We start from the raw sequence: 12,066 nt of genomic DNA, 5'->3' as shown, positions 1-12,066 counted from the left end.
TTGCTAGGCCTTTGGGCCGTCGTAGCAACCGTCGTGGTTGTCGATTCGATGTCATCTCGGGGAAATGAATTAATTTATTTCTTTGCTCAGGTAAAAAGGGAAAGCATGTCGTTGGATTCAGCTATTCAGTCTCGAAAATTGGTAAACGGAGAGTTTCAACACTAGGTTTTCCTACCTACTCTGATTTATGCAGGATACAGTTTGAAACTAAAAGCATAGAAGAAAGAAACCTAAAAATATATTTTTAATAAATACTTAAAAAAATATTCATTATATTTTGTTTTGACTGTTACATTCAAAGTTATTTAATAGATTGAAGCTATAAAAGTAAAACTCATTTTATACGTCCTACGTAAAAGTATCAATTTTAAATGAAATAAAGTAAATTATAAAATTCTTGCTTTATACCCTTATATTGATAATAACTAATGGCCGCCTGCAGCTTCGATTGCGTGGACTTTATGGCCAATGCCTACATGTTACTTTCTTTTAAGAAATGAAAATCATGTAAACACGTCATCAGGCCTATGTGACTATAAGCACAACGGTGGTGGGTTCGATTCTCACTGGGTGGAGTTCATTATTTTCAATTCCTCGATTTGGTACGAGAAAGTGCTACACGCTATATCTAAAAAAATAGGCGATGCGTAGGGAATGAAATGTCTTAACATTAGCTCTCCTCTGTCTACCCTCCTATTAGAGGAATGCGGTAGAAAAGTATCTTATGAAAATAAACTTATTTTATTATTTGAAAAAAAATAATGTAATGAGGCCGGCGTAGCGCAGTGGCACAAGGGTGTGACTGTAACGCGAAGATTTTGGCTTCGATCCCCATTCAAGGAAGTGAAATATTTACGTTTATATTCCTATTTCGTCGCTCTGGTGCCAAGGCAGAGCGCGGCGTTAAGTTCCGCCACACAACATGCAATGCCTCCAGAATTCGGCGGAAAGTGGGGAACGGAGTGTCTCAACACGAGTCTTCCTCTCTTGTGTGGGATACAGCGTGAACTGATTTTTGTTAACATTTTTACATTTTGAATGTTCTTTAACCATAAAGAATTCCGCAACCATTTTTGAATCGTTAATTGAAGATACAACCACCAACGGTTTAGTACTGATGAGAAGAGTCGGCAAGAATAGTATCTGCTCTTTTCTATTTAAAAGTCAATTAACATTCAAAGTTAGTATTCAATAATAGTTTAGATGAAAACTATAATCACAAGGTAGTTGAAATCAGTACATAATAATATTTAATTTTAACCTTCACGCTGTATACATTATATAGCAGGGTAGGCAGAGGATTTCATTTCCTTAGTGGAGAATTGAACCCGCGCCACGACTGGCCTCTGGCTGACGGTACAATAACTAACAAGATTTATAGGTCCCACAAACAGGAATGCGTGTACATAAAGATTTTTCATGAATTTTCATTCGAGGCTAAATCCTAAAAGCATTCCATTCCATTGCTCAAAAAATTGAATATGATTTTATCTGAAAGGGAGTCCACGTATATATATGCAAAATATAATACTTTTTATTAAAAAAAGTATATAATTATATTATTTTTAAATTCATGTACTGTCGTCATGTGACTTTGAGATAATTTTCTTGTAATAACATCTTTTTTGTTACCTTTTTTTCATTCATGATATGACATAATGTTTGACAACATAAATCTAGAGTGCTTTATTGTATTTTTTTAAAACAATTATTTAAAAGTACTAAAAATGAATAAGAGCTAATAATATTTATATAATCGTCATCAATTTAATGTATGTTTGTGAATTATTTTAATGTCTAAATTGTTGTATTTCTTAAAATATGGCGACTTTTAGTTGAGAATCCTATACATAGTAGGGTAAGCAGAGGAAATTTAGTATCAACACACTTCGTTTTCTCCTTTCCGTTAAATTTTCAAGACAAGATTTTTTTCTTGTTGAGAGGCGAAACTATAACGATAACGATTTGATACATTCATAATAATTATAAAAGTGGTTTCAAAATTATGAGTAGAAAAGTGTTTTAGTCAATTGACAACATTAAAATATTCTTATAAGTGTTTTAGTCAAAGCCTACCATCATTTACAACTTTCTTACAAATACAAGTCTGCTAATTTTTATCAAAATTTTCAGAATATTTTATATTTGCTAACGAAAAATCAAGAATTTAATCTAACATCTAAGGAAGTAATTAAAATAAAACAATGTCGGCATCTCTCGACTCAGCTTTGGATCCTATGGAGGAGATCCGATTCCGAAAGAAACACGGTTCTATGTGGATGGAAATACAGAAAGATACCCATTTTACTTTCGATGAATTGGAACGTTAGTACTTTATATTGTAAGATTTACCATTTTCCGAGTATGTTTTTTCAGTTTAGTCTATAAAGCGCAGTGTTGAGTTCTGGCACTTGGAAATTGGCTGGAAAGTAGAGAACGGAGTGTCTTAACGCTAGGATTCCCTATCCAGTTATGCTGGAAAAGGCTTTGTTTGCTAACAGAGGCTTATTAGCGGCCTCTAGCGTTTAATAGATTAGATATATTTCCTTAGAGCTATGTCACGATTTTTGAAGTATAATCTAAAATTTATCAGAAATAAAAGCTTTTAAGGTATATAATATGTCGATTTTAAGATTTAATTTTATTTGTTGATTGCAGAGGTCATGATAATATTTTTTAAGATACAAAAACGGGACGAGAAACCTGCTGCGTCTGATTTAATATCTAGGTGAGTTGAATTGCAAATATAGTCCACCTTAAGGCACTCCGTTGAGACCCTCCCATTTTCCACCGATTTCTCGATTTCATTGCGTGTTGAGTGGTGGATCACAACGTCACGGCTTGCTTCGTTATTAGAGCGAGGAAATTAAAATATTAAATATTTCATTCCCTCGACCAGAAACGGGCCCACAACCATCGTGTTTAAAGTCGAACGTTTGCACTCATGTCATGTGTTTGCACAGATTCAAAAATAATGATATTAAAGTAACAATTATCTTATTAAAAGCTATATGGTACGCGCAGCTGGACGCTACGCGATGTAGAACGCTGAAAATTAGCATGTATTTATGTCCTTGGCGACGGTACTAGATCCCTAAAAGAGAATTTTTCCAAAATTCCTATGGAAATTACTAGTTCGACTTCTATACTAGTATAATTGTTCAGGGCCCACTTCCGCGACGTCCTCCACACCGGCCTCGGCATGACTGACTCGTACATGATGGAGCGCGTCATGGTCGCCCTCGACAGGGGCACCTCGCCGTACGTCACCATGGAAACGTTCGCTAAGGCGATGTCTCTGTATCTACATGGAACTTTGGAAGAAAGGATTTCTTATGCATTTACCGTTAGATTGCTTTGTTTTTTGTTCATATTTTAAATGTTCCGCGGAATTTGTATTTAAAATGCGGCGTTGAGTTACGTTCCGGATGGAAAATGCAAATTTAAGTGATTTTGTATTAGGTTCCCTGTGCAAAGTATAGAGAATGTCTATACTATTATCCTTTTGGAGTAGTTGCACTTGCTACGGAATACTATTAAAGACATGTGATGTTTCACTTTTATTTCCAGTGTTATGATTTATTAGGCGAAGGACATCTAAGAAGAGAGACAATGTACCAACTAATGAAGAAGAGTTTGGCGAAAGCGTCTCGAGATGACGATGTCGAAGAAGCAGTTAAGGTATATTTCGTTTTAATAGTAAAAAAAGTTTGCTTCATGCTGTACCACACACCGCAGAGTAAACATAGTGCTAAGACACTCTGTTTCCTATTTTCAGCCGAATTTTTCAAGGTATTGCGCGTTGTTGTATATGTTTTTTTTTACATTATTGTAATATCTATAAGGATTTTATCATTTATTTGCATGCACCACAGGTGTTAATGCAGCCAATTTTGCTTAGAAATAATATTATTAGAGTCTAAATTTATTTTAATTATTTTTAAAGATAATGTTCTCTTCATCTTTTTGGTTATATATTTTAATGCTATAATATTATTTATTTCTAATAATTTTAGTAACTAATGAAAAAAAATAACATAACATATAAAATTACATATAATTGAAGCCTGTCATGGCGCAGGGGCATAAGGTGTGAGTGTAAAATTCTATCCCTCCCCTGGAGGAAATGAAATATTTATTTAAATTTATATTTTCATTTCTTCACTCTGGTCAAGGCAAAGCGTGGAGGTGAGGAGAATTTGGCGGTAAGTGGGGAACGGAGTGTTTTAACACTAGGTTCCCTCTGCCTACCCTGTGTGTGTGTGAGGGTTACAGCGTGAAGCTGATTTGATTTTATTTTATAACTAATGTATGCCCCTTAAAAGTTTTCATACATACGCCATCTATATAAATTCTTCTAAAGTATATTGAGACGAAAGCTCATAGACTGTCATGGGAAGCTTTTCCTCATAAACGTGCAAAATGTATATCATTAACAGATGGCGGTAAACGACGGCTTCTTAAGTCTTATATGGACCCCAAATATAATTTAATTTTACTATTGGTTTCATTAAGAGTAATTGTGTAATTTTTAATATTTTTGAACTATTGACTAAAGTTTTACTTCAATAGGGCGTCGCGGTGTAGCGGCACTGTACCTGCCTGTAGGCGTGATAGTTTTGGCTTCAATTTCCATTCTAGGGAGTGAACTTTTTTCTTTTCGTAGCCTTGGTAACAAGAGGAAGCGCAGCCTTGAAATATGCTTACTAACACCCAGTATCTCGAGAGTTGTGCGTGGGCAACGAAACCCTCTGTCTTACCTGCTATCCGCGACATATAGCGTGAAACTATAAAAAATATCTGCTTTTAGTGTGATGATCTCTTAAGAATAATTCATTTAGTACATTATTTACTATCCTTCTACCTTACAAGAGATTATTTTTTCTGCTCTCTTATATTTTAAATAAGTTTCAACATTCTCTTTTGATAAAAATTAATAAAATAAATCAGCTTCACTGCTTCCGCATCACACACCAGGGTAGCCAGAGGGAACCTAGTGTTAAGACACTAGTTAATTCCCTTTAGATTCCTTCACATATACAATTGAACAACATTTTTATGCAATTACATTTCGCTTGCGGATAATTCAATAGAAATTTATCTTTTTTTTAGCTTCACACTGTATCTCGCACACACCATGGTAGAGGGAACCTAGTGTTAAAACACTCCGTTCTTCGTTCCAAGTCTATCTACACTACATATTTTTCTATTTATTTATAAATACGTACATGTAAATGAAGATACAAAAATGTTGTATCTATCATGTACGTTTCTTTATACAACTTGGCAATAGTCGTAAGTATGTGAACTCAGACTGAAATAATATTTCAATTTGTTGTTTATTTATTGTAAAGAAATTGCGTATTTGAGTGGGAGGAGTACCCCCACATTGCTATTCTTCTTATCAAAGCGAGAATATTGATAAAAATTTAAGTATAATCTCATTCATAATTAAATTAAACAATATTTAATAATATCGGCAATCGTTGCACAGCCCAGCTCATGATTGTAAACAAGAAAATTGTCAGTTCGATTTCTACTCATTAGAATGAATTATTAAATATTTACATTTTGTACGCTCCGATAACAAGATAAAGTGCGGCGTTAAGTTCCGCCAGTCAACAGGCCACTTTGGGCGTAAAGCGAAGGACGACAGATTTAACAATATGTATTATTATCTTTACCTACCCTGCTATATGCGGGATACAGCGTGCAATTATCATCATATTTAATTAAACAAATATAAAGCATAAATCCTTGAAATCAAATAGTCCGACAAGTTGTGCAACTATTCGTTATTTATGAGACCTCTCAATGTAAATTGAGTGGAATAATTTTCAAGGTCGAGCTTGTAATGTGCAGTAATTTTATCTCTTGGAAGAAAGTTATAGAAATTGACTTAAATCAAATCAAATAAAATCAGCTTCACGCTGTATCCCGCATACCGCAGGCTAGGCAGAGGGAAACTAGTGTTAAGACACTCCGTTGCCCACTTTCTGCAAGATTCTGGAGGCATTGCGTGTTGAGTGGCAACGCCGCGCTTAGTCTCGACACCGAAGGAATGGAAATATAAACGTAAATAAATTAACTTTATTAGTTTATTAATAAGCCACAACTTATACCACTGTGAACACGACGGTTGTGGGTTCGATTCCCAATCGGGAGACGGAAGTATTTTAATTTTCTAGCTCTGGTAACGGAGAAGCGCGGCGTTGAGTTCTGTCACTCCACACACAGTGTCTCGAAGTCTCAAAGATAGGGTGAAAAATGGGGAAGCCTGCTATAAGCGGGATAGAGCGTGAACCTAAATTACTTATTACCTTTATTAGTTGTAACCAAGTTGATTAATAAAATTGTCGTTGTTTCTTTGGAACCATCGCTTCTTCAAGTATTTTTTTACTGCTCTGTGTAATTTATATACGAGAAAAGCTGCATAAAATATTAAATCCATTTTGTCCCCTATCCCATGAGGTTTTCGATAAATACTTTTTTAGATTCCTCTACACTCCCCAGGGAACTTACTTGTCAAATTTCAGCTTTCCACGCGCTCGTTCTAGTTTCGGCTGTGCGTTGTCTCTAAATCACTCAGATATATAACATCTGTGTATATTAAAATCATCAATAAATCTTTATTTATGAGGCCTTCGTGGTGCTGTGTCACAGTTTCTAGTTGCAAACAGGACGGGTATTGATTCGATTCCCACGCGGGGCAATCAATTATTTTCATCTGCCCTCACTGCCAAGAAAAAAAGCTAGTATGACAGTTGTTACCGCCCTAAGAACTGTCATTTAATATGCATATCTGGAAATCGGTATAAAGCGTGAAACTGAAAAACATTATAGTATATGAATATATATTGTTAAATAAATAGATATGATGAGATGGTTTGGCCACGTTACGCGCCGGCCTAAGAACTATGTCGGACGCAAGTGCCTTGCTATACCAGTTCCTGGGGCGCAACCTCCCGGACGCCCAAGGAAGCGCTGGTTGGATGTCATGATGACAGGACATGAGAGCCAATGGTCTAACCACCGAGGACGGAAAAGATCGTGCAAAGTCGAGTAGGTTGAGTAGGAAGGCAGACCCTGGTAATAGCCGGGATGAATGCCAGGAAAAGAAGAAGAAACAGATATATCATATTTTTCATGTCTTTATCCCGCATATAGTAGAATAGGCAGAGGGAACTTAGTCTTTAGACACTCGTAAGATATTGCGTGTTGAGTGGCGGAACGCAACGCTGCGCTTTGTCTTGTTACCAAAGCGAGGAAACGAAAATATTTCATTTCTCTGAGTGGACATGAAACCCACAAACATCGCTTTAACATTCAAACTCTGTCAATCTTCGTCACGACGACGTCCAAAATATATCGCTGTATCCCGTTCACATCAGGTAAGGCAGAGGGTACATAGTGTTAATACACTCCGTTCCCCACTTTTCGTCGAATTCTGGAGGCAATGAGAAAAAAACGCGTCTTGAGTGGCGAAACTCAAAAGCCCCGATACCAGAGCGAAGAAACGGAAATATAAATTTAAGTAAATATATAAATATAGATAGTACATAAATATAGAAATATTAAATCACAATAAATCTCCATCACGTTCTCAATTGGTCTCTAGTGATCTCTTCTATTAGTGCGGTCTGCCCGGCGGGCTTTGTGCATCGGCATTATGCAGTTGACAGACGTTTAAAAGGCCGTCTAATAGGTTTCCCTTTTTCATATTGTTTCGTTATACAAATATAAATATCTATGTTTTACCGTCTTGTCCCAGTGGGATATAGTGTGTTTGAACTAAACTGATGGTTCTGAGTTCGATTATCACTCATGTAAAAGATTATTAAATTGTTAAATTACATTACATAGTTTGTGAGTAATGAAGTTATTTCTTTATTACTTTATTTTTTAGCATCATGTTATATCTCCCTTATACTTACAGTCGGTTAGCCAATGGGAAGTTAGTGTTAAGACACTCCGAACCCCACTTTTCAAAGAATTTATGGCACATTGCGGGTTACGAACTGAACGCTGTTCTGTGGCTTTGTTTGCGAGAAAATGATAGTAAATTATTTCCCTGAATGGAAATTGAACCCAGAACCATCGCATTTACAGTTAAACATTGCGCCGCTCGCTGCGACGTTCACGTTCTTAAGTCTTTGAAGGATTATTATAATTTCGTCATAGTTTTTTTGTTTTTGCTATTTTTATTTCTGATACAACCAATAATAAGAAATAATAAGTCATTGGCTGTGGCACACGCAGTGGTTGTGGATTGGATTCCCACTCGCGGGAATGAAATATTAAATATATCTATTTCTCCGTCCAATAACCAGGCAAAGTTAACACTAGATTACCTCTCTCTGCTTTCTCTGATATATGCAGGATATGCGTTATGAAGCTGGATCAAATAATAATAAAAATATAATGAAATTTGGCGGAATTCATAATCGGAAAATAATCAATTCGACCGAGTAGGAATCGAAACCACAACCCGCTGATGCACTACGGCGATCGGGAACTAAACAATAATACTAAAACAATATGTAGCCCAAAATATTATCAACTGCGAAAATGAAAAATATTTTAAAAAAATATATCCTTTATATGAATGTTATAATAAAAAATTGGAGATAGTTTTATATCAGCAAAAGCTTACTGGTACTTTTATCTTAAGTAACCTTTGCAGTTTCAATTTCCGAGTAAATATCTTTACATTTTACCTGAAATATTTATATGACGACCAGATTTACCTGACTTTAATCTTTTGTAGTTTGTATGACGAATAGATATTATCTTTTTATTGCATAATATAAAGATGTCAATTATTATTTATTCTTTTTTTATCTTATTTTAATGCTCTGGAAAGACAATTCGAGGCGATAATGTCTCCCACTCACTGCAATGTCTCGATTTCCGGTCGAAAAAGGTGAACGGAGTATTTTGACACTAGGTTTCATCTTCCTACCCTGCTAAATGCCAGATAAAAATAGTACCTAAGCAAAACATTTAGAAAAAATGTATGCGGAGTATCGGAACACTACTCCGCGTATCCTGTTCACACTGTTTGATCGGAGAAATGAGAACTATTCCAATAAAATCATTCTCTCCGGTGGAACCGAATCTTCATTAATCGCGTGCACTTTCATTTTATCTATAACTTTTATATTTTTAATGACATTTCTTTCTAAATAAGCAAAGTAGTTAGTTCAACTTGAGTGAAAGGTTTCAAGAAGTAGTTTCAGGGACACAAATCAATAATAATTCAATGTTATTTCATTCAAACTCATTTCTTTATTAATTGCGTTAATAGTACGACTTTGCAAAGAAATAATTTATTTCATTTTCAATATAAAATATATTTTGTTTACACGTGCCTTCAGAGCTTTAAGCTATAGGCAGTCATACATTTGTAGAACGTTCAGCTCTTATTTTTTTTCTTATAGTGTCGCTACACTATGTTTTTAGTGGCGGGCTCTAACAAATATTTGTATTTTAAAGATTTGATTGACTTAAACATATTATGTTGCTTTTTGTGGTCTACAAATTAACGATATTACTATTTTTAGGAATAAGAAAATATTATTTATCAGGGTAGGCAGCCAGAGAGAACTTAATGTTAAGACACTCCGTTCTCCACTTCCCGCTTTATTTTGAAATCATCAAATATTGGATAGCGGAATTAAATCGGGAATCGATCTCCCAACCTCTTACTTACACTCAAAGGCTGTTCCAGTGCGCCACGACGACTCACGGCACGGCGTTAAGTTGCGTCACCCAATACGCGTATTTTTGGATTTTTGGCGGAAAACGAAGGTCGGAATGTTTTAACGCTAGTATCTGGCAAGCTTACCTTGGTATTCAGCTTTAGAACTGAAAATAATCTAGCGGGCACACCGCAGTGTTAAGTCCTGCTATTCAGCACGTGATATCTAGAAAATTCAGCGGGAACCTTGGGGAACGAAGTGTGCCTCTCCTTCGCTACTTGGGGAACAAGGTTCCGGTGGCTGTCCTGCTATTTTATATAGTTATTATTTAAAAATAACTACCATAAAATGTTAATACTCTAAAAAATATTTTTCAGGAGTTTGTCGACATTATGTTGAAACGCATGGATGTGGACTTGGACGGCGTTATAAACTTTCAGGATTTTCACACGTCAGTTACGAAAACTCCTTCGCTACTCGAGAGCTTAGGTTACTGTCTGCCCGAGAGGCCAGCTGTGTACTCGTTCCTGGCCACTTGGTGCCCGGCCTGGGGCACAATGTGATCAAATTATTATATGTATTTTATATTTATTGTAATTGTATAATATAATTAATACAAATTTGCTTAATTTTTTTAATAACGTTTATAAAATTGTAATCTGTGTATATGTTTAAAATCTATAATACTAATTTACATGATAAATTAAATAAAATTATACTTTTGTTTTTTTTTTTAATGCTAGAGCATCTAATATATTTTTAATAAAAAATATCGTATTTCCATTTTGACACATCTAAGAATATATTTATAAAGTTTCATGATAATCGGTTGAGTAGTATTGGCGTGAAAGCGGAACAAACAAATGTACAATTATTAGTATGATTATGTAGTTTTTGTATATTATTACGTCATCTTCGTCTAATCCTTTACATGAGGCCGTCGTAGCCCAGTGGCACTAGCGTATGACTGTAACGCGACTGTTTTAGGTTCGATTCCCACTCGGGGGAATGAATACTTATTTATTATTATTTTCATTTCTTCGCTCTGATACCAAGGAAAAAGCGCAGCGTTCAGTTCCGCTTTTCAACTTGCAATGTTAAAATCGGAGTGTCTTAACACTAGGTTCCCTCTGCCTGCTATATGCGGGATACAGCGTGAAGCTGAAAAATATTTTTTTTGTATTGGGCTAAAATTCCACAGTACGGTGGCATTACGTCATGTCAAAATAAAATGGATGGTTCGTAAGTGCACCTAAAAATATAGACGTGAAAGTACTCAAGTCCTGTCGAAAATTTCATATCATACCATATAGCGAAGTGAAGTGCTATTGGATGGAGTATTGAAATTGCAACATTAATTTTGTTCTATTCTGTTGAACTTAGTGTTGAGACACTATGATTCCATTAAGTCACTTATGTTCTCCACTTTCTTATGAATTCCAGAGGCATGTAAAGCGATGAAATTAAAATATTAAATATTTCTCTACAATATTAAATGTTTACACTCAGATTTTGCCTCAAATAGGTACTAAACTAACTAACATTTATTATGATTCTTTTTTGCTTCACGCTGTATCCCGCATGTAGCAGGTGGGCAGAGGGAACCTGGGGACCTAGTATTAAGACGCATCGTTCTGTTACATCCCTTATTCCCAGGCTCAATGTGCCTATGCTAGCTAATATCATTTCTAACAATGGGAATAACGGCTTAGCAAATTCCATACTATTAATTTTTATTAAAATATAATTTTTAAAACTTAGTTAGACCTTGGACGCGGTCGCGAATACACCTTACTTCCGAAACCGTAAACACCCAATGTAATTAAAAAGTTTTGTGTTTCGTTAATAAAAATTAGTGGAAAAAGTGTAGTGTTTTTTAAAAGACTGTCACAAAAGGCCACGTAACAATTCGTTCCTATTAAGACACTTCCGTTCCCTACATTCACGTTTTGATAAAATTGTTAAGATTTCTTGAAACTTGTTATAAAGTGTTATTGAATCGTGACGGCTTGACCTTTTGTTTCATCTTGCATCTCGGCTTTGTTTATATTTTTAATATATGTATATATTTTATTACTCTAATCGAAAGAGTTCTTCGTTTTTTTTTATTTCTATTGTTCAGTGATGTTGTGATGAGTTCAAATCCACCTCAGGAAATGGTGTACTTTTATTTCTACGATTAATTCAAACAATTCTCGGAGCGTGGAGAATAACGTAAGTTTCTAAAGCTGTAAACTATATATTATTGTAGAGGAAGTGCGGCGTTAAATTACGTTAGCGCTTCTGCCTAAAATCTTGTTTGTATCAAATGATTAGAATGTTTATACGAGAGTGGTTTATCACAAAAAAAAGTAAGTAAGTAAGT

General features: G+C 35.2%; 1 protein-coding gene across 1 annotated transcript; it reads left to right on the top strand.

Annotated features, from left to right (window-relative positions):
* The first annotated feature begins 2,204 nt into the window (after nt 1-2,204).
* Nucleotides 2,205-10,264, top strand: LOC146527330 (calaxin-like). The gene is made up of 5 exons (XM_085206832.1): nt 2,205-2,325; nt 2,659-2,728; nt 3,166-3,346; nt 3,571-3,681; nt 10,079-10,264. Exons 1-5 carry the CDS (start codon nt 2,205-2,207, stop codon nt 10,262-10,264), a joined length of 669 nt encoding a protein of 222 aa, XP_085062958.1.
* The last annotated feature ends 1,802 nt before the right edge of the window (nt 10,265-12,066 follow it).

The sequence above is a fragment of the Heliconius melpomene genome, chromosome 21 (genome assembly GCF_056956725.1).
Source record: "Heliconius melpomene rosina isolate 202511_hmr_F chromosome 21, ASM5695672v1, whole genome shotgun sequence".
In the NCBI taxonomy this organism is placed as follows: Eukaryota; Metazoa; Arthropoda; class Insecta; order Lepidoptera; family Nymphalidae; genus Heliconius; species Heliconius melpomene.
This window is presented reverse-complemented; position numbering and strand designations above follow the sequence as displayed.